This window comes from Prosopis cineraria, unplaced genomic scaffold (assembly GCF_029017545.1).
Source record: "Prosopis cineraria cultivar Desert tree isolate PC_DT_omini unplaced genomic scaffold, ASM2901754v1 PC1, whole genome shotgun sequence".
NCBI classification, from domain to species: domain Eukaryota; kingdom Viridiplantae; phylum Streptophyta; class Magnoliopsida; order Fabales; family Fabaceae; genus Prosopis; species Prosopis cineraria.
This window is the reverse complement of record NW_026555332.1, coordinates 15,568,840-15,596,309: the sequence shown is the minus strand read 5'-3', so window position 1 is coordinate 15,596,309 and position 27,470 is coordinate 15,568,840. Positions and strand designations below refer to the sequence as shown.

Sequence of the window (27,470 nt, the reverse complement as noted above, 5' to 3'; positions counted from 1 at the left end):
TTAGTGGAATTATGATATTTTGATGGATCGGATTATTATTTATATAATTTGAGAAATTTTATTGTGATTTTTCTATTAATTTTATTGAATTAACATATACTCCCTTTTTTTTATTTATAGAAGAAACTATCATTTTGGCCTATTTTTTTTATTTAAGTAAAATCACATTTTCTAATAAGTATTTATTGCAAACTTCCTAAATTATCTATCATAATTTTATCATTTATAGTCATAACAAATAATTAATAAAAGCTTAATTAATATAATTAATAAAGGGTATTGTAATCTAATTTTTTTATTCTCAAATATAATTAATATAATTAATTAATTTTTTTAAATTATATGAGATAATTTTTTTCTTACAAATAAAAACAGAGGGAGTATATATACATGAGTTGTGGATAATTTCATGCTGGTCTCCTTCTTCCTCCAAATATTCATTTCTCCTCTTCCTCTCTGTCTTGCTCTTCATCTTCCTCTTTGAATTTTTCTCTTCCTCATTTTCTATAATTTTTAATTTCGCTTCCTCTTCCTCTTTGAATTTTTCTCTTCCTCATTTTCTATAATTTTTAATTTCTCTTCCTCTTCCTTGTCTTCCTCCTTTTCTTATTCTTTCTTATCTCTATGTCCTGATTTGTTTGCTTCGTCATTATCATCTTTTTCTCCTTTTATAATGCCGTAATCTTTTTATTAATTTATATATTTTTTAAATTGGTCTCCATAGCTGTCAGTGCCATTGAATCAAATTCAAACACTATCGAGCAGCTTCTCAAAGCTTTATTTATTTATTTTTTTAATACTCAGCTCTGAGGTAACCGCACAATAACCAATGTATCATTGCCTCCAAAATACACTCCATATGTGTTATGTTTTCCGTTGCCAACAATTAAATGTTAATATTTTTTTTCGTTGAAATGTGCATATAATTCTTAAAGCAAAATTAACCGATTTCACGACTATTAAGAAGTATTGGAAAAGAATGACTAGTGAGGAAAAATGAAATACATACATACATACATACATACATACATACATACATATATATATTATAAAATTTAAAATAATTATATACATTGTATAAATAATACATCTCAAAACTGTTTTCTTCTTATTTTTAAATTATAAAATATTCAGTAATTTTATTAAATTATATTTGGTTAAAAGGAAAATTTATTCAAAAAAATTTCTACTAGATATAATTGGTATCTTCATGACGACATTATCACGTTAGGGAAAAAGGATTAACGAGTTAACGTGTTGGATATTAACAGAGAACTTCTAAAGAATATAATAATTCTCTATATTTATCTCCAAATTTATCAAACATGCAAATGAAAAAATTTTGTATATATCAGGTTAGATGAAAATAAAATCATGAACAGTATTAGATATATAAGCATTTTAATATCAAGAAAATATCTAGGTTATTTTGATATTTAAGCTATATAACCTTATATATATATATATATATATATATTTATTTATTTCTACTATTTCAAATAGTTTAAAGCAAGTTAATCAAAGAGATATAATAATCGGATGCTATCAACTAAATACATAGGAGAGTTTACAGTAGTAAATTTAAAATTACCATCTCAATATTCTACTCAAATAATAAGAAAAGGATAATTAGGTTATAGTGATGAAGGGAATTTATAAGTGGGGGAAATAAATGAATTTTATGGCATAATTTGATGCTAATTATAGGATAAAGTTATAACCAACTTCATGGTTCTTCGGAAATGGTAATTAATATCCTTAAACTTGTAAAAGATATTCAACTTCTAATTTTACCCTTCACAAAGAGGGACAATATTAATTAAAAAAAATTAACTACATTTTTGTCATATATTTAGAATCAAATGAGACTTTAAAACATTCCTTATAAGGAGCGAAGGAAGTACCCATGTAATATAACATGATGCGTTACAAGTTTCAATTTACTCAAAGCAAAATATGGTATTAAAACTCATAATAACTTTTGTTCAGGCTTGAGAGGAGGCCGGTGAAACAATATTGCCCTTTAGATTGGAGCTTGAATTTGAGTCAGTAGTGAAGAACACAACGTTCTTCTGGTCTTCAACAAACAATTCAAGGGACCTTGGAATTGGAGGTAAATCCAAATCCAATATCCCTTCAAGTATTTGAACAACTTGACCCATTGATGGCCTGTGACTTTCATCATCTTGAACACACCAGGCTGCTACTTTCACTATTCTAGCCACTTGTTCTCTGTCTGCATTTCCCTCCAGCCTTGGGTCTAAGAGGCTAAGCATATCACTTCCTTGGATTACTACATTTGTAGCCCAAGTGGGAAAGAACTTAACTCGGCCATCTTCAAATGGCTTAGTGTTTCTCTTACATGATACCAACTCAAAAAGCATCATTCCGTAACTGTAAACATCAGCTTTAGATGTGATAGCCACCCCGGATCCATTCTGGAGCAAGATAACCTCTTGTTCCTCTCATGGTTGTTAGAACCCTACTAAAATCACGTTCAACCAGCTTTGCGAGGCCAAAGTCTGCAACTTTTGGACAGAAATCAACATCTAGAAGAATGTTTTCTGGCTTGATGTCACAGTGTATGATACAATCTCTACACTCTTCATGGAGATAAGTTAATCCCTTAGCAATTCCTAAAGCAATTTGGTACCTCATTTTCCATCCCAAAATCTCATGGTTCTTCTCCTGGAATATATGAGAATCCAAAGAGCCGTTTGGCATGTAATCATACACCAGTAGTTTTCTGGCTCCTTTAGAACAGAATCCTCTAAGCCAAATAAGATTAACATGTTGGATGATCCCAATTGTTCTAACTTCAGTTCGGAACTGCTTCTCACCTTGGCTAATGCTTTCAAGCTTCTTCACTGCAATGACACTAGAATCTGGCAAAGTTCCTTTGAACACAGAACCAAAACCTCCTCCACCTAATTTCTCTGAGAAATTCTTTGTTGCACTTTGTAAATCTCTGTACCCAAATGCAGTCAATGAACCCTCCACATTGTCTCCCATTGGAATAAGTTTATTTCTTCTTCTCATCATCACAAATAGAAAACTGGCTAGGAGAACCCCAATACCACTCACCATGCCAACAAAAATTCCAGTAATCATTCTCTTAATGTTCATAGAATCAGAAAACTCAGAAGCTGCAAGCTTGAGATACAATATCCTTTCACAGCTATCAACTTGGGAATATTGTTGTAGACTTAAAAGATCGTAGTGCCAAATTGAACACTCCTTATTATCATGTGCATAAGCGACACAAGAGCAATTGATCAAGCAAGTTGATTTGCATTCCTCTTCATCTCTTGCTTGGACAGATTGAGCAAGGTTAGGTAATGCCATTTTGGACATTGCTAAGAACCTGTCCGTCTTCCCTTTGGAAGAATTAGAGTCCTCACATTGTAACTTTGTCTTCCTCACACACCCACCTGAGTAATCGTTTAGATTCCAATCACTCTGAAACTTGGGCTTGAAGCCAGGCAAACAACTACACAGTGTCAAGGAATTCCTAGAGCATATTGCAAATGCACCACAAAATGCATAAACTTCACATTGTTGTCTTGGCTCTGACCAGAACAAGTTCCATTGCTGGCTAGGTTCCAACCATGAATATTGTCGAATTTGACCTGAGAAATCCACCAAGAGTCGAGAGATAGTAGTATTATTATGCATAGTATAAGTCAAATAGCTCTCGTCCTCATTTGACACAAATGTCAGATTGTAGACATGATTTAACCTCATTTCAAAAAGGAAGCTGAAAATATCACCAGACCAAGGACCACTAGTCCAATACTTCACAGACTTATTCCAAAGAGTGTGACACGAAGTGGATCCATTGGGATCTAGTTCTAGGGAGAAAAGTCCTTCTCCAGGGTCCTCGCTATTCTTCCATGAAGTGAGATATTGAGACTGCTTTGTTTTTTTGTCAAACCTAATTTTTCCTCCTGGAAGCCATGTATCAGTTGGATAATCAAAGCTCTGCCATAGGAGCTCTGTTTTATTAAACCTATTTCTCAAAACCAGATTCCCACTATCCTCAAGGATAGCTTCTACGAAACTTGACGTGGAAGAAATCAAGTTTGTTGACCAAACCATCGTTTGAGATTGATCAAAGAGAACTAAATTAGCGCCTGATACTGCTAACTTGGCCGAATATTTCTCAGAGACGGGTTTATCTCTGTTAGCTACCCAAACATAGGTCTTTTGAGAAATCTGTTTGTACCAGATTCCTATGTAGTATTTTGAGTTATTACCTGGATTGAAGAATCCCAATTCAAAGAACCCACCTCGTGAGATGAGAGTTTGATCGCCAGAGAGAGATTGGTTTGCAGAGATGGAGGTCAAAAATCCGATAGAAGGACCATAGTGAGGAAAAAACCAAAGGATGAGAACTGAAATCCAGAACCATGGTTTCTCTTTGACCTTCATGTTCATGGCGGCTCGTTAGATGTTAGCTCAAGGAGAAGCTAAACGTTGGTTTCAATCATTATGAGTCATTTAGAATGGAAATTCAACCATCTTCATGTCTAACTAAAAAAAAAAAAAGAGTTCCATGTTGCTAGATTGGTATTACTATGCAATTTTCAAGGGCGCGTTTCGGACAGTTTCAACGTTGAAGACAAATAATAAAAAACAAATGGAATGGGGGGTCATGCCTCGTCGGACGAAGGAGGAAATTACCTTGAATATAATTCTAATACCGTCACAGAACTTAATTGAAGAATTCAAACTTTTGATAAAAAAAAAATTAAAGAATTCAAACTTTGTTGAAAGTTTGTTAAAATTAATGTTTACTCTTACTTTCTCAAAATTTTATGCTCATCCAACTCAAGTGTTTTGAGAACAAAACTAAAGAGCTCACTATGAAAAAATGGATAATTATTTTTAACCACATGTTTAGAGAATCAAGCGAATGTGTTAATTAGTTGCCACATCAAGCTTACACTAATGATTATTTAGATATTAAAATTTTAGACATTCCACATCTAGGATGTTATAATTTGATTTCTGTTAATTTATACACTTTTAAATTGTTTTGCATAGCTATAAGTGCTATTAAATCAAATTCAAACATTGTCGAACGGTTTCTCAGAGCTTTTTTTTTTAAAAAAAAAAAATACTTAACTCTTCTATACCATTTAGTACAAAGGAATAAAAAAATTCATACTAAATAAGATTTTTACTAGGATTTTTTTTTTTTGGTAATCTTTTTACTAGGATTTTATTTGAAGAATTGGTTATACCATATAACCACCAAATGTACTCTTGAAAAAGTTTGCATTAGAGAAATTATAGTGCGATCCATGAATTTGATTTTAATAGAAGCCCTTTATAGATTCAATTTCATAATACTCTTATGGGGGTTGAGAAGAACCAATGCTATATTCAACTAGGGATTTGAATATTGGTGGACTTAAAAAGAAACCAATTACTTAGAAGTATTCTTGTCACCAACACTAGATGATGCACTATTGACACAAAAATGTCGAGTGTAACAAAAAAGTATTCTTGCTTGATGCTATAAAAGTGATTTTCTTTATAAAAAAAACGTATTTTTTATGGGAAAAAAGCTTAAACAAACAGGCCAATATTATATTAGTATTACCCCAACTATGCTTACCGAAAAAGGGAAAAGAAAATAAATATCATAAGTATTTATCCCCAAATTGGCTATTGTATTTATATTATCAGTGAGATGAACGATCAACACAATAATGACACTCAGGAAACAAGAACCTAGACGTGTCAAATATGAATCTGAAGCATAAACACCAGATTGTTTGATATGAAGTGGGTAAAAAACTTTAAAAAAAAAACCAAATTGTTTCAACGGTGTTGCAATGAGATATAAATTTATAGTACAGGAAGTAATATCAATGAGGGGGAAAATCATGAAAATTTTCCTATTCAGCAGCCAGGCACAGTAACTTGAGATTACAACAATTCGAAAAACAAGAACAGATTTCCACATTTATTAATAACCCTCCAAGTTATAAACTTTCAACCACAATAGTACATTAAAATGGATTTTACAAGTTGGGTTGACCATAGATGTAAAATTCACACAGCTCTCTTCCTTTTTAATCCTATTCAATGACATGACAAAAATCAAAGAAGATAATGCTAAAGATACGCTAATCCATATTATAATATGAACATATCAAATAAAATTGTTACTTGACTGCTGTACCTTCTTCATGTGCTTCCAGTTTCAACACAAAGTTAAACATGAAGCCTTCATCATCTTGCTTTCATCCTGCCACTGCTGAAAGTGAAACAATTACGTTTTATCTGTGACCCACAAGAGAACAACCAATGGTCCACATTTTCATATCTCAGACTATACTAGGAGGATCCCCTGACCAGCAGCAGACAGCCCGGGGCCAGCGAGTCCTTATGCAATCCACCAACGGCGCATGTTGAGAAGGCTCGGGTTTAGATACTTCGCTGTCCTTCCCACCAGATTCATTTGCACTAGTAGAGGCAACTGCCACATCTGCCATAAATTCCTCCGGTGTCCACCTTGGCGGAACTGAAACTCGTAATTTTGTGAGCCGAGGTCGTTGTAGAGGCATATCACCCCCAGTGTTTACTTGACTGCCATTCAGATCAGATTTGGCAATTCCATTAAAATGGTAAAGGTCAAAGACCTTCCTACCCATACATCCTGATGAATCCTTCAAACCTCCCAAGCTCTTGTCTAGCTCCAAAATAACTTGCCAGAACTCACTCCACACAATGAAGCCTGTACTGCAAAGGTGCTCGAGCTTCTCTTGGGGAAGTTTGACATTCGTTTCTCTGAGGACTTGATGGAACCCTTCCACGCTTATAAAGCCCCCACCCCCACTCTGATCTTGTGCATCAAAAGCTTTGCGGATTTGTGATTCCCTTTCTTCCAGTTCATTCTCATTTTGAACACTGGTATCAAGAGCAAATAGGACTGTGTAATGGGATTCACTCCCAACAACCCAGATGGGCCACTTTGGGCGTTTCAGATACTGACCAACCTTGCAGAAATTCAGGGATTCTAACAGAGTGAGAAATCCAACTTCCACGTGTCGAGATATGCCTTTAAGAAACATCCCTCCCCCTAAATCCATCCTCCCATCGAACACATTAGGGACAGCCTGTCCGCAGAGGAGTAAGTTCACAATTTCCTGCACAATAGTCAGAGAAAAGCAAGTCTCCAATATAAGCAGAAGAGTATTTAAAATGAAAACTGTAGAAATTAAAAGGATAGCATCATTCTCCGGCAGTCAATAAGTATACACCTGGGAAGCATGCCCAAAAGGAGCCGTAACTAGAGGCTGGCTGGGATCATCCCTGTCGGCTTGAACCAGGTCCTGGAAAAAAAGGTGAAAGTATCGCAGGCAATAATATTAAGAACAACCAGGGAAGACATAATAATAACTGAAGTATTCTCAAACTTATATTTTGGAACTTCAGACATTTCCCCCATCCCAGATGAGAGAGATTGTGAATGATAGAAGGATCGATGACATATATTGACTCTATTACCCCTGTTGTTCTTTTATGAATATTAGTTACAGTTTTCCATTTAAAAAAAAAAATCCAGACATATTAAGAACAATTATCTTTCCCAATCACTTGTAACAAGGACAGACCAAAGTTTTCCTTAAGTCAGGAAATAGGTGCTGAGGTCCAATTAATTGAAACATATACTTCATTGCTCTACAGAGATTAAATCTCTACACAACAAATTCAAAAAATGACACACTAATCAAGCTCAGGCTACTTTTCAAACCCACAGTAGTTAAGAGAAAAAAATAAAAATAATATTTATTATATAAGCATCATCTAAAAGAAAATAAGAAAACAGAATAAAGTCAACAATCCTCGTCAGCAAGAAGAATGATAAACACAGCAACCTAAGTAAAGATAAAAAAAACATGGAATCTTCCAATCAAAAGAGAGCACAATCTTCTCATTGCATCCACTGTTCTCTTCAGATCTTAATTCAACATATAATCTTCTATTTTAAACAAAACAAGTTCCAGTGGATTAAGAAACTGACCCGAGACAGACAGGATCAAGAATATAATGTCTTCTTGAAGCACAGAAAATTTGTGATCTGGTTTTCCTTCTCTTTTCCAGTTTCAGATACAATGGTTTCATGGGTTTTGTTGTGATGTTAAATCATCCTAGGGTCTACAACTTGAATTAGGAGGTTATATCGGTTAGCAAAAGGTCTACAATCAAATACCCGCTACTTTACGTAAGAAAAAAATCCTATAACAGCAACCCTAGTGGATGGAGGGAGGGAACAATAGAAGTTCAAATGTCAGTTCTACCTATTAGTTTTTCTAAGAAAGTAAGCATTACATGAAAAATGCTAGAGTGAAGTTCAAGCCTTGAAAATAATCATTGTTGTTGATCAAACAAAATGTATATCTCCCAACACATCTGCCTGGATTTGCATAATTTGTCAAAAAAACCAGAGAAATCCCAGGCTTCTTTTAGATGCATGAGAATCTGCAAGGAAAAGGGCCTTTGGCAGTCGTTGAGCAAAGGGCACCCAAAAGTCACTACTTTGGGCACATGAAACCAAAGGCCCAGGACTAAATCCTGGGTCCTCAAAAACCAAGGAGCATGAAATTAGGCTGGAGAAGGGTGGATGAAAATGTCAAGAATGGTAATGATACAATGTCAATTACAAAGTTTTGGGTTGACAAGCATACCAATTCACGAGAAAGTAAAGCAGAAATCAGGAAAAGCAATGCCCCCATACGACTTTGGTATACAGGAATCATTGCTTCAAGCCTCCGCAATGCACTTGTTTGTGATGTGTGTGTTTCAACTCTAAGAACCTTTTGCAGATCCAAGGCCGATTCAATGGAAAGTCCTTCTAGTTCTTTTGCAATAACCTGTCAATTAGACATAACTTGAATCAGAAAATAAGAATAGCAAGAAATGACTACACATGACTCCATTGACAATGGAATTTTGATTTAATCTCTTTGCAATGTGATGTTTCAGACGTCAGCCAGTATCAACAAGATGAAACCTACATTGTCATCTGAAATTCCTTTAGAATGCTGATTGTGACTCCCTAGAATGCTCAGAGTTGCAATCACAGCCTTTCTACTACTTCCACATAAAAACAAAATTTCACCCATGCTTCTTATCAGGGCTCTACAAAGAAATCACGCATACATATCAACAAACTTATATAGCATGTATAAAAAAGAGCCATGAAGCACGAAGGGCAGCAGGGGAAAGGTGAAATTATTCATAAATATGAATTTTGAATACAAACATAAATTGATATGCAAATATAATCTACATAACCTGATATTGTACCATTCGAAAATTAATGAAAAGAGATAGAGATTATGATTTTAACCCATCTCATTGCTCCATTGTGATGGCTTAAGATGAAGGAAAACAAGATTACTTGGGCCCACATAAGGCTGTTTAATCATTTCAATGCTTCCGGCCTTGAGTAAAAATAATGTATAAACCAAGGAAAATATGTTACAAGGAGACAAAAAATGCAATTGACAATGGAGAGGACAAGGAAAAGGAAAAACGTCTAGTTGAATCACTGCATCTTTCAAGATGGAATGATGACACTGGCAATCTTTGTGGTCAAACATCTTTTGCAAAGGTCATCATCTCTATAAAACATATAACCCTGTAGACATAGTCAACATGATTCCAATGCTTTAAGTATCGCATGCCCCTGACTGATGCATGACAAAGAATAACTTTAACGTAAAGTAAGGCCTGATGGTCAGACACATTAAAGTAGTAAAATGAAGAGCCACCGCAGGTGATGAATTAATATCAAATAACGGAACAAGGATACAGACTAGGGTTGGAAGGCAGACAACTATACTATAGTCCAATCAAATAAAAGTTTAATTGCGCGGTGTAAAAAGAAAAGATGGATAACTTTAACAAAAGCACGACAATGAGAAAAAATACAATTTGATAATCTCATGTTTTCCAAGCAAAAGACAAACAACTGATCAGGAAAAAGCAATTTACCTCATTTTTACATCTTCACTGAGTGAAGAAAAATTATTTGATGGAAAAGATTGACTTTTAGATAATACATTGAGACCCTGATAGTGTGGCATGGTTGTTGCATCTTTTAACTCACCATGAAAAAGAATGTATTTGAGCACAAATGCCTGAAAATTAATTGAAACACCAGAAGCAACATAAGCATGTAGCAAAACATCAGGAAATCAACAAATTCAGTTGATATCATTTCAAAAATATATCATGCAACTGTGCTCACTAAATGATCACCAGCAAACAATCACGCAACATCTGTTTATCATTTCATTCATTGAATAAACAATTTAAACATGATTATAATAAATCTTTAATAATGATTGACCAAAATATGATAATAACAGACTCCAATTTTGGGGACTATACATAGATGACATGAACATGCTATAGCAACAAAGTTCAATAAAAGGAAACGATCATAATTCAATATAACAAAATGATAACAGAACTTCACTATAACACAAACATAAATACGATTATCCATATAATACAAACACCAGAAGAAAGAAAAAATGGGATGATAAAAAAAGAAAAATATTAATACATACAGACACTAGAATAATCCAAAATGAACATATAAGATATATCTAATAATCTAACTACTTAAGTATAATAGAGAGAGAACGGAGCGACTCTTCACTGGAAAAAAAAAAATGAAGTGACTCCAAGATCATGGTTAATAAAATAAAATAAACAAATTTAGCCTGCAACATAAATTATTACACCATTGATACTCAAGACAGGTCAGCCTATTCAATTTGCCAGTCAATTATTTTCCCCAAATTGAAGAGCCAACCAACTTGATACAAATTATTTACTTGTCAAACATTTTTCTCCTTCTGTAGTCAGTCTGTTCAGTAACACCTATAACAGAGAAATGAAGGAATGATTGAAAATCAGCAATATTATGAGAAATTATAGGAATACTATTTATAGGCGCATGAGCTTTTGCATTGAAACGATCCCAAGGGGCATGTTCAAGGTTGTAATAAAATTATTCCTGGGCAGCTTTCACTCGATAGCTTGAATGGCCCTTCACTCAACATTCCGTATAGGCCCAAGATTTATAAGAACTAATAACCTAACATCACAAAGCAAAACTCACCATTATTATGCTTAAAACTCATGAACTAAATTCCATTAATCACATTGGCATGAGATTGAAACCCTAAAATCATGCAACCCTACACATGGTTTTCATTGTTTGGAAAAAGCTCATGTAAGAGTACCAAGAAAGGTACTTTAGAAAGCCATGGAAAAAAAAAAAGGAGTTCAGTTGCTTATATTAAAACTATATAAGACAAGTATGAGAGGGCAACAACCAATATAAGAACATTTGAAAGTGAGACAAAGAACTTTCCTACAAGGATTGGACTACATCAAAAATCTTTTTTTGAACCTTTATTTATTTGACCTGGTTCTAGATATTCTAATTGAGCATATTGATGTCTTCAAGAAAAAATCCTCAATCACATGCTTTTTGCAGATGATATAATTCTTATTGTGGAGTTAAGAGAGATTAACTACAAACTTTAGTCATAGAAGAGGACCTTAGAGTTGAAGGGCTTCTTCCTGAGTAAAAGGTCAGTTAGTAGTAATTTGGAGGCAAGATTGAGAGACTAAATCATACAAATTTAGATACTTGGGAGTAATCATTCAACATGATGGAAAAATTGATAAGGATGTTACACATAGGATACAAGCTAGGTGATTTAAATCAAGAAAGGTTAAAGGAGTTATTTGTAATAGAAAGGTACTTAATAAAATTAAAAGAAAGTTTTATCGAACTGCTATAAAACAAGCCATGCTAAATCGTAATGGATGTCGGGCTTTAAAGGAACAAAAGGAGCATAAAGTTGAAGTAGTAGAGATGACAGTGTCGAGAAGGATGTGCAAGCATATATGAAAAGATAAAATCCGAAATGAGCATATACAAGAGAAAGTGAGTGTGGCATCTATTCAGGGAAAAATGGGAGAAAATTATTTGAAATAATTTGAACGTGTACAAAAAAGATTATGAGAGGCAGTAGTGAGCAAAGTGGAATGGATAATCATGAACCTCGTAAAGAGGAATGAAGATTAAAGAGAACACCTATAAAAGTTGAACGACACCTCTTAATTAACAATATTTTTAAAAGCTTAATTGATGATAAAACACAATGGTATCATGTAATTCATATAACTGATTTGTTTATTGTTGTTGCTGCAGTTGCTCTTTTGGTCTGCCAACTCAATGAAAGAATTGGACAATTCCCAAATTCTTTTCCTGGATGTGTTTGATTATGTAGATTTTGTTTTTTGTTTTTTTTTTTTGGGTTACAAAACCAAGAATGCGAGCACTAGAGGATAGGCTTGAACCTTCCTCATTACCTATGTTGATTTCAAAAAATTTAATCTGGCTGCAAGTTCTCGTTGTTCAGAAATTTATGCAGTTGGAAATTTGTCATATTTGATTTTGATTTCGAATCAAATTGACTTCACTTAGCATAAATGTTACTTTATTAAATCAATAAATGTGGAGGTTCATATAGTTAGAGAGAAAGAGGAATGCACACTTTCTTGAGAAATTTAAAAAATGAAACTGGTTAATAGGAACGTACACTCTCTTACAAAGTCAAAAAATGCCAGTGTCAACATTACACACTTTCAAGAGAATTTCTAATTTCCCCTAGACTTACCAAATACATTCTAAGTAAGGTTTTCAACTTTTAATTAAAATGAAACAGAAAACAAGGAAATCAAGCAGACTCTTAACTTGAAACAATAGAACAGATATTGAATATGATACCAAAAAAGCATGTTGAAAATATTAGTTGTCAAAACAAGATTCAAAGTTATAGACAGCATGCTGAGACTTTAGAAGCACAGCCTGGAAAGGGGATAATTACCTGTATAGCTGCCAAAACACCACAGGGACCACCTTCATGCTGCACAAGGCCCATAGATGTTTCTGGGTCAGAGCTAAACCTGGAAAGATTGTTCATTATTAACAATATGAAGAAAGCATATAAACCCACCAGGATTTAGGGTATATAAAGAAAATAATATTAAAGTCGCTTGTGATAAGAAGAAGAATTTCAAAATATACCAAGCAGATAAAGATACACGTGCATTGCTACCTTCATAAAATTTTGAGGATGACTAAGGGTAAAAAGTGACTCATCTGAACTGACACATTGGAAGCACAACCACACTAAAATTTTTAATCAGCAATTTGATACTTGCATATTCTCACTTCTAGCCAAACTCGCCAAATCAAAAAACTTATACCAAGAATTGTAGACCATTGAGAAACTTGTTTAGATAAGCAGAATAGAATGGACTGAACAGAAGACAAAGGACAAAGGCATTTTGATGCTCAGTTTGAATAACTGATCAAGAAAAGTAGCCAAAGCAATGTTGTATTTCCTTGATGGGATCATCTTCAACTTTTTATTCTTTCAGATCTGGGCTGAAAGCCATTGGAAACAGCAACTTGTTGAATAGAGTGACATAAAGGCCCAAACCCAATTTATTAATAAAATATGAGCAGACAAGACCCAGCAGATTGTCAATCTCTTTCTTTCCAGCAAGAATAACTCTTGACCATGATGATGGTATCATTCTCAAGCTATATTTAAGGTAGTGTTTGGTTGGGGTTTTTTGGAGGGGAGGAAAACTCCTTTGTTTGGTTGGAATTTAATAGAGGGGAACATCTCCCATCACTTCCCCTTCGATTTGAGGTTTTCTGGAAGAGAGAGGAGAGAGAAAATATTTATTTACTACATGACCCCTTTTTTATTTTGAAAACTCCAAACTACCCTTGATATTAAAAAATTATGTCTTATCTTCCTCCTATAATAAAATAAATTTTATCACATAATAAAATTCAATATATATATACATTTTTTAATACATAAAATTTTAATTTTTTTCATTACACACACTAATACATTGTGATATTGATGTATTGGTTCTTCAAAAAATAATGTTATTAATATAAGTTGAAAATATTCACATCCTTAAAATAAGAAATTATTAAATTATAACATAACTATTTTTTCTAATACTACATCCAAGAAAAAAATCATAAAAACCAATGCATAAAATTATGAACTTATTATTACCACCCCTCCCCTCCAATACCTCCAAACAAGGGATCATTAACTCCCCTCCCTTCCCCTCCATGCCAAAAAACTGGTCAGAACCTTGCAAGTCGTAAGAAACCTAGCTTCCAAAGAGAACTCCACAAACCATGGGCCAATTGCACTACCCATGTACCCAATCTAGGGATGCCCTTCTCTTCCCTTTTCGAAGCCCACCTCTTCACTTCTCTCATGGCATCCAGCCAAGTATAGGATTTGAGTAGTTTGAGGCATGAAAGACAAAGCCAATCGATAAAGGCTTTCCACAAACCCAATGCTTTTTCATCACAACCTTGGCTAGGGTGTTCTGTCATGTGATTGATTAACTAAAAAATTAAAAAGATCTCAAGAAAAGAGCATTGGACACATTAAATCAGGTGTAGATGATAATGTTATCAATTATATTTGAGCCACTAGAGAGTTGGATATAGAAGGAAATATATAGATGAATCCCCGTAGATTAAGTCATGATTTATCCTTTTCTTCAAGTTCCTCTCCTCTATCATTGACACCATCATATGGTATCTTTTCTCTTAGATTAGGTAGCCTCTCAATGAAGTCCATTGCAATACACCAACAACAAGCATTATCTCACTAGGTGGAATCAGTTACATGGCTTGTACGACGTAGTTGTGCTCTATCATTTAGCCAACTTTTAAAAATCTTATTAAGAGGTCTTAATCAACAATTTTTAAAAATGTTCTCTTTTGCCTTCCTCTACTCCCTTTTAACAAGGCTCAAAGTTATTTATTTCACTCTCCTAACTAATGCCTTCTTCGATCTTTTTTGTACATGTCCAAACCATCTCAAATAATTTTCTACCATTTTCTCCTCAATAGACAAAGCACACACCTTCTCTCGTATGTACTCATTTTAGATTTTATCTTTATGTGTATGTTCGCATATCCATCTCAACTTTACTACTCTAACTTCATAATCTTGTCATCTCATTAAAACTATAAATTCACTATCATATAATATAGTTGGTCTTATAACAGTTCAATACAACTTTCCTTTAAGTTTATTAAGTACCTTATGATCGCAAATAATCCCTTTAACTTTTCTCCAATTAAACTACCTAGCTTATATTCTATGTGTAATATTCCCATCAATTTCCCCATCATGTTAAATAATAACTCTCAAATATCTAAACTTTACCACTTGAAGTATAATCCGATCTCCCAATTTCATTTTCAAATTACTATTGACTGACCTCTTATCAAATTACAAAGCAAATATTCCATCTTGCTCCTACTTAGATGAAAACCTTGACTCTAATGTCCTCCTCCATAACTCAAATTTACGTTTAATCTCTTCTTTTGTCACTGCAATTAGAACTATGTCATTCGCAAAATACATACATTTGGAAATTTCCTCTTAAATATGCTCAGTCAAAACATCTAAAATCAAGTCAAATAAATAAGGACTCAAAGATGAACACCAATCAATCCTTATAAGAAAGTCATTTGTTTCACCGCTAGACGTTTTTATATTAATTTTACTCCCATACATATCTTGCATAGCTTTAATTTTCGCAACCCGAACTCCCTTCTTTTCCAAGGCTTTCCAAAGTACTTCTCTCAATATATGATCATAATTTTTTTTCCAAATCGATAGAAACTATATGTAAACGTTTGCCTTTACATTGATACTTTTTCATTAATCCCCTAAATAGATAAATCGCTTTTACAGTCACCCTACCTAGCATGAGGCCAAAATAATTCTCAAAAATACCGGTCTCAAATCTCAATTTATGCTCAATCACTCTGTCCAACAATGTCATTGTATGACTTATAAGTTTAATCTCTCCCTAGTTAGCACAGTTCTAAATATCACCCTTTACTTTTGTAAATAAGAACAAATGTACTTTTCCTCCAATCACAAGGCATCTTCTTGAATCATAAGATCTTATTAAATAATTTAGTTAACCACCACACTCATTCTTTACCTAAACATTTTCACACTTCAATAAAGATACAACCAAGTTCATCAACTCAATCATTTGCCATTTTTAAAAAAACTTTACCTCACTATCACATATCCTTTAATAAAATGACAAATGTTGTTCTTCACAAGTTGTTAAATTCTCTAAGTTACCAAACGAACCCCATCCATTATTAAAAAATTTGGAAAAGTAGGTCTCCCTTTTACTTTTATTATAACTATCCGTAACCAAAACTCTAACCACTTCATCCTTTATGCACCTTACAATTTCCAAATCTCTTGATTTTATTTTCTTACCCTTAACAATTTTATAAATTTTTGTTCTCTATACTTCATTCCAAGACCATTGTAAAACTCTTCAAATGTTTTAGAATGCACTTCACTCACAACCTTTAAGATTGGTAGTGGCTGGAGTAATCCCAAGGATGCTATTATTTCATATTTACACCTCACACGCACACGACAATGTTTGATAAAACCCTGCACATCCTTCATCATCTTTTTCCCCAAGAATAAACCCTTCAATATCATATGTGGCTTGAACTCCTGCAAGCCCTCCTTGAGAACTCGCATGTAATCATTCAAATATTTATTGTCTTGGTGCTAGATTTTACCTATCAATATTGAAGTTATTTGGCAGCAGAAGATCTGATCTTTATTCACTAAAAAGAGTCAATACATAGTACCGAGAGAGGGAGAGAGAAATCAATTATATCCCTATGATTTCTCCTCAAAATATAAAATAACAAAGACTAGGATAATAAGAGATAAAATCAGATCAAACAAGAAAGGACAAATAGGTCAAATATTGTAATGGACCTAATGGTAAGCCCATTATCAACACTCCCCCTCAAGCTAGCAAATAGATGTTGATCATTTCCAACTTGCTTCTGAACCCCTCAAATTTTTCTCGAGTTAATGACTTGTCCAAACTACAAAGAGATTAAACTTATAAGTCATATTATGAAATTATAGATAAGAGTGATTGAACATAGGTTAAGATTGAAAACTGGTACTTCTAAGAATCAATTCGGCTTCATGTCAGGAAGGGCGACTACAGAAGCAATTTATCTACTAAGGAGGTTAATGGAAAAGTATTGATGTAAAGATAAAAATTTACATATGATTTTCATTGATTTGGAAAAACCTTATGATCATATATCGAGCGAAGTACTTTGAAAGACATTGGAAAAGAAGGGTGTCCGAGTTGCCTATATTCAAACAATACAAGACATGAATTAAGGGGCAACAACTAACATAAGAACACTTTGCATCAAGGATCATCTTTGAGTCCTTATTTATTTGATCTAGTCTAAGATGTTTTGACTAAGCATATTCAAGAGAAAATTTCTAAATGCATACTTTTTTCGAATGATATAGTTCTTATTGCAAAGATAAGAGAAGAAATAAATTGTAAACTTGAGTTATGAAGGAAAACATTGAAGTCAAAAGGTTTCCACCTGAGTAGGAGTAAAACAAAATATTTACATTGTAATTTTGATAAGGAGTCAGTGAGTAGTAACTTGGAAGTGAAATTGAGTAATCAGACCATACCTCAATTAGAAAAGTTTAGATATTTGAGAGTGATTATTCAACAACAACAACAACAACCACCACCACCACCTTATCTTACTAAGTGGGGTCAGCTACATGAATTATATGATACCATTGTGCTCTATCAACAACAACATGATTATATGGAGCGATTATTCAACAAAATGAGGAGATTGATGGAGATATTGCACATAGGATATAAGTAGAGTGGTTTAATTGGAGAAAGGCTAAAGGAGTTATCTTCGATCTTAAGGTACCCGATAAGCTTAAAGGGAAGTTTTATCGAATTGCCATAAGACCAACAAAGTGTATTTTCATTGTGATACACTGATTCCCTTGTGGGTTCGCGCCACTTCCATGCCAAGAAAGTATCTCAAAGCACTAAGATCCTTGATTTCAAATTCAATTGCCATGCTCTTTTTCAACTCAGTGATTTCCTCTGCGTCATTACCTATCAACACTATATCATCAACATAAACAATGAGAGTTGTCATTTTGTTAATAGTGTTTAACAAATAAAGTGTGGTCTGCCTAACATTGATTATAGCCTAGGCCCTTTATAGCACAAAAAAACCTTTGAAACCAAGCTCTGAGTGATTGCTTTAACCCGCATAAAGATTTACACAGTCTACAAACTTTACCAGAGTTCTTTGAATTTCTTATACCTAGTGGGACTTCCATGTAAACTTCTGCCTCAAGATTTAGGAAGGCATTCTTAACATCAAGTTGATGTAGAAGCCACTCTATTGCAGCAAGTGATAATAAGACCTTCATGGTATTGAATTTCGCCACAGTTGCAAATGTTTCTTGATAATCAATACCATAGGTCTGAGTGACTCCACAAGCAACCAGGCAAAGCCTTACCCTTGTTGATACTCCCATTAGAGTTATATTTAACAGTGAACACTCACTTACTGCTCACTACAGATTTTCCCTTGGAAGATTCACAATCTCCCAAGTTCTATTTTTATGAAGAGCCCTCAGCTCTTCCTCTATAGCTTGTTTCCATTTCGAATCAACAATGGCCCCATTGAAATTTCTTGTATGACTCATACCTCCCAATAAGGTGTTAAGTACAACTTCTCTTCCCTTTTCTCAAAGCAACTGGCCAATGTAGTTCTTCAAGCCTTGCCTCAGGTACAAAGTCATGGCTTTGCCTCAGTATGGCAATGGAACTTTCTCCACCAGGTTGCTATTCTGGGACATTAGCAAGTTCCTTCACCCTAGTCTCAGCAGAATCTGGTTCAGATAGCACCAGCAATTCTTCAAGGCCCAAAGAACTTCCCTCAAACCCAGCAACACCAACCAACAACTGTTTAGACTTTTGTTTTGGGTTGGATGGCTTACCGTGAAGCTTCCAACATTCATCTCTGATATGGCCACTCTTCTTGCAATGGTCACACCATTTGTTTGACCTTTTACCTTTTGCATCACCTTGAGTGCCTTGAATAGTTAGAGCAAAAGAGTCATGAGATGAGTTAGAAGAAATAGAAGAATGGGTCAATACCTATCTGCTCTCTTCAAACTTAATCATATTAAATGATTCTTGTAATGAAGGAAGCGGCTTCATGCTCATGATGTGTCCTCAAACATCTTTAAAAGCATCATTGAGGCTAAGGAGGAAGTCACAGCATCTTTCTCGATCAACAATCTTCTTATAATACAATCTATCTTGATGGCAAGACCATTCATGGACTTCATATAAATCAATCTATTGGCAGAGCCTCATCAATGAACCATTGTATTGTGTCACAGACTATTCTTTTTGTAGAGGATGACGAAGCACACATTTCACTTGAAAAATTACAGCCGTGTTCTCCTTGACAGAATATGTGGTCTTAGCAGAATCCCAAATTTCTTTCGCTATTGTTGCAAGTAAATAGTTTTCGCTAATTTCTAGAATCATGGAATTGACAAGCCATGCCATAACTATATTGTTCTCCACACACCAGCTCTCAAAAAAGGGATCATTCGATTCAGGTGGCTTTAGGTTCCAGGTGAGACACCTCTCCTTGTTGCGGCCTCGGACAAGCATTAAAACATTCCGAGACCATTGGGGATAATTACCGCCATTAAGGTGATGAGGTATGGCGAGTTGCAAGGAGTCTCAACCTGACCCAGTCATCATCATGTGCAACAACACATCCACACCAATACCTCCTCCTTTAGACATAGAGCCGAACCCTTGTAAGCCCTAACTGTACGACAAAGAGTTGTCGTTACCTCCGTCAACAGTGAAGACTCATGGCTAGCCCATCACCATTGCCTTGAACAACATCGAACCAAATGCTCTAATACCATGAAGTTATTTGGCAGCAAAAGATCTGATCTTTATTCACTAAAAAGAGTCAATATATAGTACAAAGAGAGGGAGAGAGAAATCAATCATATCCCTACAATTTCTCCTCAAAATATAAAATAATAAAGATTGGGATAATTAGAGATAACTCCGCTTATATTTATAACCTGTCCCAAGCCTAAGTAAAGAAGGAGGGTTATGTTAGACTATCAACAACCAACGTAAAACCTTATTGAATCTATCATGAACATGGACAATAAACGTTATTTGCAACCGTAAAATGCCTAATAAACTTAAAGGAAAGTTTTATCATACTGCTATCAGGCCGACTATGCTATATAATAGTGAATGCTGAGCTTTAACGGGACAGCAAGAGTATAAAGTTAAAGTAGCAGAGATGAGAATGTTACGATGAATGTACAGACATACACGTAAAGATAAAATTCGAAATGAGCACGTACGCGAAAAAGTGAGGATAGCACCTATTGAGAAAAAAATAATAGAAAATCATTTAAGATGGTTTGGGCATGTACAAAGAAGACCGTGAGAGACACCAATGAGAAGAGTGGAACATATAACTTTGAGCGTTGTTAAGAGGGGTAGAGAAAGGCCTAAGAAAACACTTGTAAAAGTTGTTGAACACAATCTCCTAGTTAATAATATTTCTAAATGCTTGGTAAATGATATAGCACAATGGGATCTTGCAATCCACGTAGCCGACCCCACCTAGTGCGATTAAAGCTTGTTGTTATTATTGTTGTTGTTTTAGGATAATGAGAGATAAAATCAAATCAAACAAGAAAGGAAAAATAAGTTAAATATTGGAATGGGCCTGACTATGGTAAGCCCATTATCAACAACTATCTTGCCTTTCTTAAAAACTTCCCACCCTGAGTACAATCTTTTAATACAAGGCCACAGAAAAATGATGTAAAGAGATGGTCACATTAGAAACCATATGGTTTCTGCACCTAAGGGGAGGATCATTATAAATCATAATGTCAAGTTTGTCTCTAGATGCTTGGTGAGCAAATAGATCAGCACATTTATTCGTCTCTTTAAAACATAGTCAAAGGAAATCATCCAGTCTCTTATAACAAAATCCCTATTTTTCTTGATAGTTTCAAAGAGGAATGTTAATTTTGGTGAACTTAGCATTCAAACAAAAGTTGAGTTCTTCCAAAATAGCTAGGAGTTCTACAACTATGCTAGGGTAATGGCCAAAATATTTGAAGATCCAATAATCCAAACCATCAATGTTGAGTCTGACCCAACTTACTTTAGAGGGGCTCTAATTAGCTTCAAATCTTTCATTACCTTCTGTAAAGACTTTGATTCTAGATTGGAGCTTCAAATCATTAATAAAGGTAAAATACATATCTTGACTATCTTCTTTGGAATAGACTTTACTACATCTAGTTTTCCAAATGTTCCCAAAGATATGAGCAAAAAGCATCTACCATACATAGTCTTCATACTCTCATCTTGTTGTTGTAACAAATAAATTATGGCCTACCAGTCTGTGGCTACCCTTGGGATCATTGAAAAGACCCTTGTACTCTTCCAAAAAATAATTAACAACTCCTAGGGTTCTTTCTTCCTCCAACACAACCAAACATTATGACTAGTTTTGATTTATTTCAAAGAATTAAAGCAAGAACAATTAGCATCCCTCCTCATTCCTAGTCTCAATCTCCCTTGAGCCCACCATTCACCAATCCCTTTGCAGTTTTGCCTACAAAAGACACTTTTTTCCATTACAACAAAAAACAAACAAAGCTAAAGAATCATAATCCCAAACACAATGAAGACTCTTGAGCCATTTCCAACCCAAAATGATGTCATAAGTTTTGATACTTGTGACTCTTAAGTCTCTTGTGAATTCTTTGCCATGCATTCTCCACTCGAACCCCTTTAATACACCATAAACCTTTTAGCCTCTTAACGACTACCACAACATCCACCCAACAATCCTCTTCATCCTTCCACCCAAGCTTCTTAGACAAATCATAGCCTAAGAAGTCATGGCTACTCCCTTTATCAATCAATATTTGGATTGACCTTCACCCCACATGCCCTTCTATTCTCATTGAAGAGGTGCCCACTCCCCCTCTCTACAACATTGATAGATATCTAGAGGAATTTAAGGGAATCTCCATCTTTGTCATTGTCAACAGAGGCATCTTGAAGACCATCTTCAGAAGCAATGTAAAATTCAATGAGTTCTAATTACCTTTTTTTTCTCTAAGGACAACTATGACCCTTTGAATACTTCTTATGGCAACAAAACAAAGATTCTAGGTGTAGTGTTTAGCTTCATCCTCTAGGCTCATCATTCTCAAGACCTAGATTGTGTATGGTGTTTCAATGTATGAGGACCAATATTCTGTGTTATAGACCTAGAACTTAAGGCCACCAACACACTTAAGGGTGTTTTGGCAAAAGTTGACCTTAGTTGCTAGGACCCACTCCTCAAAGAAGTCTTCTTGGGCATCAATCACTTGTTTGGAGTTTGAGACGAGAGCAACAACCAACCAACAAAAGCCAACATAGTTAGCTTCTTCCATGCATTAACCTCAAATGCCTTTTGCAAATTAATTTCTTGCAAACATGCCAGACTCCATGCATCTTGGAGAGCAATGGGCTTCAAAAGTCAAATGATCCAACAAAGTCTTCTTGAAGTCCTACGATACATCACTAACCCAAATACTCTTCTTACAGCTATAGTTTACAAGTAATAGTATCAAACTGATCACTTTACTCACTCAAGGATTCTATTTGTCAAAGTCACATAAGATCTCTTCCGTTGGACCTTTATAAGGTCTAAAATGACTCTTGATAGCTCCAACATATTCATCCCATGAAATTAGGTCACCCCTCCTCAACCTTTCAAACTCTTAGTTCCATTGAAATGCCTTCTCATTAAGGTGAATGCAAGCCATAGAGGCCTTCAAATTATCTAACATTTCATCTAGCTGAAAATAACGTTCACATTTCAAGATCCACCCAAGAACTTTCTCACATTGGAATCATGGGAATTCCACTTTTGTAAAATGCATTGGGGGTTGACAGTCACATTGCTTTGGCCAGGGTCAATCATGCCCACCACATCCATTCAAGGTGTAGCTGTGATTGCAAGAATTGTCAAAGCAACAAACTAGTTGGATGACTTATGCTGTTAACACTTGAAATTGACTCTAATGCACAAAAAGGTTAATCATTATGCTCAACTATCTGCCACGAACCATTGCGCAGCCTTGGAATATATTTTAGGCTAGAAAGAGGGCTCTAGGTGTCATTGATCTAGGAAGAAGGTAAGAAGAGGGAAGATCACAGAGAAGAGTAGGAACAAGAAATAGAAGGAGAAATTAGAGAGTATTATTGACTAGTGTATCAATAAGCTAGCAAATCATAAGTATAAAATCATGAACCCCCTATCTATACTTATCTAAGGATAGGACTAGTCCCAACAGTCAATAACAAACATACCTATAACTTCTATAACTAACTAGTACTGCTGCTTATATTTACATATAATCTTACATCCCAAATAATCCCAGGGATCATAATTCTATGTAAGATCTAAATCTTTCAAGATCTCTATTTAATTTTTCAGATCTTAAGATCTTACCCATCCTTTGTGATTCTGGATTTGCAGCATTTTTTCAAGGTTTGTAGATATCTAGCTTCATGGGACAAGTGGGATGGGTTGGTAATCTCAATCTTTACTTTCATTGTTTTGTTAGGTTTCTTATTTTAACTTCAAGTTCTGTCCTTTTCCATTTTTTTTTACCTTCAGTGTTCAATTATTTTAGATTTATTGTTTTCTGATTGTATAGAGCTATTGTCCCTTTCTTCTCCCTACTCATATTAATCAACCCAACTAATGGAATAGCGCACATGTAATTGAGAGCAAGTCTTCTTATGTCATATTTGTTTTCCTTCAACATGATAATAAAATCATTAAACTATCTCGAAACATGACTTATGCTACATATTTACAGCCTTCCCACCCTTAATTTGTCTTTGAGTTTCAACTTGGTGTGCTGCTGGCGGAGACATTTCATTGCACAATAGCTGCCGCAAGGGGCACAACAGAAGGCATGGAGAAACTATTAAAGCTTAAAGGAAGTGAAATTTGGATCCGTTTATACTTCACTGCTTTCACATTCTCACACTTTGTATTATAATTTCCTCTCGTTATTTCTGTGAAATGACAGCTCTGTTATCATTTGTCAGGCCTTATTTATTTGAATGGCATACTGTTTCAGTAAATTCATACATAATCTGACAATATTACGCTTAACTGAAACTTCCATACTTGTACATAAGCTTTTTCTTTTTTGGGTTATTATTCATTCAAGGTAGACGCTTCTAATCCTTGATTGGATTAGGTATGATCATGTGTAGGATACGGCAAGAGTACTAGTGCCCCTATATCTAAACCCATGCCCGAATGAGTAATAAACTCAATCAATATCTCCTTCACCATTTAATCCATAAACCCCCAAACTAGATCCCGTTTACATGAAAATTATATATATAAACTCACAATAAATATAATAAAATGAAGTTTTCCCAATCATTAATATTATTTAAACACAATCAACATAACTTCGACAAGTTTAGCACCAAAAATTTATTCAAATGCTTCTCAAATTCCATGCTTTAGAATATATACGGGCATACCTATGCCCACCTTCGACAGAACTAATATACCCTTAGATTTGAACATAGACCCATTTTTTATCCTCGTACACTACCAAATTGGTAATTATTCTGGTACTCGCACACTATGGTTATTTTGATCCTACTAGGTCTAATTACTTGAATCAATTTATTTAGTTCTTTGATTGATCTTCGGTAAGATCTCAATCCCACCAACCTTACTATCCATTACCCAAATGACCCAACAATTTGGCCCATATAAACAAGATCCCACTTCACAGGGTTCACAGGCAAATCAGGCATCATTATTTCCAACTTATGAAACTTTCCTTACAGTTCGATTGAACCATAAGTATTTTTAAATGTTTCCATGTTTTCTTTTGTCATATTTTTATTTAAAATTGGCTATCCAAAAAAAGGTGTATAGGTCAATTAATATAGATTATTTTCCTTTTTCGTTTCTATCTTTTGCTCTCCCAATCAATTCTGCCATTCCCTTTCCTTTATTATAAGAAATTATCCAAACAAAGAAACACTGTGATCATTTCCATTTCATTTCAGTTAGTTTATTATTGGCTATTACATTCTTAGCTGTTCCCCTCCCTTCTGTCATTAAAAGATATTTGGCAGGGGCAAAGTAAGTTACAAGTCAGATTAACTCTCTCCAGGTTCACAAAGAAGTAACTTACTGCCCACAAATAAGGAAGTAAGTAATACACAGAAAGCAAATATCAACATTAAACTGCATTTGCAGGACTCTTTCAACATTCCATAATAGATTCTAATCAACTAGAAGAAAATTCATGATTGAGAGTAACAGTAAAAAAAACTTTCTGATTTACAGAATGTTAATAATAAAAATTACATTTGCTGAACTATGCATTGAACATTTCGTATAGATTCCAGTCAACTAGAAGAAATTCCATGATTAAGAGTAACAGTTGAAGACTCTCACGTTCGGAAGTTCCTCAAGATAGCTCGGTATGTGATGCAAAAGACATCATCATGCAGTGGATGATTCAACACAGCGACATGTTTTAAATTCAAATTTGACTCAACCAGTTGTTAATGCCAAAACGTCTTTTTCAAATTAATGTCAAGTTAGAATAAAACGGCTACTTGGAGAATCAAGAAACTTCATCATAAACAAAACTTTGCCAAAAGCATCGAAAAAAAAAATGACGAAAATGAAATGCCACACAATCCCACGTAACCAAAAAAAAAAAGGAAATACCTTATTCCCTGATTGCTCCACTGCGCAAGAACGGACTTTGAAACCTCATTGCCAAACACCATAAAAAACAATTGATTGGCTTCTTCCAGAGATAGCTCCCTACTCAAGTTTCCAGCCTCCAAACACGACTCATCTTTCCTGCCAACATCTCCACTCTTCCCACCTCTAACTGTTGGGGATGAAGCACTCTTCGCCACCATCATCCGCTTCTCAGCAGCAGCAGCCATAAGTTCCCGCTGCAACCGCCGGCTCTTGGCTTCAGGAGACTCCTCCGGCGACCCAGAAATAGCGGCATCCCTCGGTTTACTACGCTTAGGCTCCGGCGGCGAATGTTGCATACTCATCCGTATAGCCATTTGAAAATCCTCCTCTTCCTGATCCGCCATTTGAAAAAGAGAAAAAATGAACAATAAATTTTGCACAGATCCCGAAGGAACAAAACCCTAAAACAACAGTTTAGGGCTTCGGTTCCAAGAATCAAAATTACTCAAGTCCAAGAACTTCAGGTCATGTCCCAAATAAGAGGTATGCCACAACACGGAATTTAAACCCCAGGTGAGGAAGAATAATGGAAATCCATTTATGAGTGAACAAAATTGGCAGGAGATGAACAAACACTGACGCCGGTGCCGGGGCACAGACCGAAACGGTGTCGTATGGATACTTTGTGTGGGGCGCAAAAGTGGCGAATTGAGTGCAAAAACGCTGCGTTGAAGGAAAAGCTTAGGGGTGGTACACGACGAGGGTGTTGTATGTGCTGTGACTTGTGTGTGAGTAAGGATTGAGGAAGGAATGAATGGAACGTTACAAAGCTTGCTTCAACGGAAGGATATGCTATGATTTATCATTTATGTACGAGAGCCGAAGGCTATGCGTTCCTTTAGCGAAGAGAAATGAAATGGAAAAAAGCGTGTCCCCATCTTCTTCCATTCAGTATCTGTTTTCTCTCATTCAAGAAAAAATACAACAATATCTTCCACCAAAAAGAAAAAATAAATCTAATAAAATACAACATGAATTATTATTGTTAATTATATTAGATAAAATAAAAAAGTAAAATACAGTAACCTTCCATCTGTTTTGTTTAAATTATAGAGCCCTTCAATTGTTAACCCCAAGAGGTATATTCCATTAAAAATTCTCAAATACTTAATTTTTTATTTTTAATTACGCTGAAAAATTTAAAATAATTATTTAACCTTATAATCTAATTGTCTATTCTCTCATAATTTTAAAAACTTTAAATAATTTTTCCAATATTTAAATACATAATTTAAAATTTTGGGCTAGAATTAATAAAATTAAAAAATTAAATATAAATTATATTGAGTAATTTATTATATTAAATCCTTATTTCAACAAGTCTTTTTAATTTCCTGTTTGAAATATTATTTTGACAAATTTATGTATTTAAATTTTAAAAAATGTTACCAAATAAATACTTTTATATAACTAAAAAATTTAAATATAAATAAAAATTAAAAAATGCACTAATTGTTTTATAATCTGAATTATTTTTAGATCACATTTATATTTAAAGAAGGAATATTTTAGTCCAATATGTGTGACCTAACATTCAATTAATGGATAGGTGAATGGA

At 34.5% G+C, this 27,470-nt stretch overlaps 1 protein-coding gene and 1 pseudogene across 1 annotated transcript; both read right to left on the bottom strand.

Annotated features, from left to right (window-relative positions):
- Window positions 1–1,819: 1,819 nt before the first annotated feature.
- On the bottom strand, window positions 1,820–4,547 carry LOC129321426 (G-type lectin S-receptor-like serine/threonine-protein kinase At2g19130; annotated as a pseudogene).
- A 1,399-nt stretch (window positions 4,548–5,946) lies between these two features.
- On the bottom strand, window positions 5,947–26,700 carry LOC129307083 (uncharacterized). Its single transcript, XM_054947950.1, has 7 exons — window positions 25,871–26,700; window positions 12,936–13,014; window positions 10,015–10,160; window positions 9,033–9,156; window positions 8,703–8,888; window positions 7,275–7,346; window positions 5,947–7,160 (listed from the first exon to the last, which is right to left on the bottom strand). The coding sequence occupies exons 1-7, from the start codon at window positions 26,254–26,256 to the stop codon at window positions 6,339–6,341; spliced, it is 1,815 nt and encodes a 604-aa protein (XP_054803925.1). The 5' UTR covers window positions 26,257–26,700; the 3' UTR covers window positions 5,947–6,338.
- Between the last annotated feature and the right edge of the window lie 770 nt (window positions 26,701–27,470).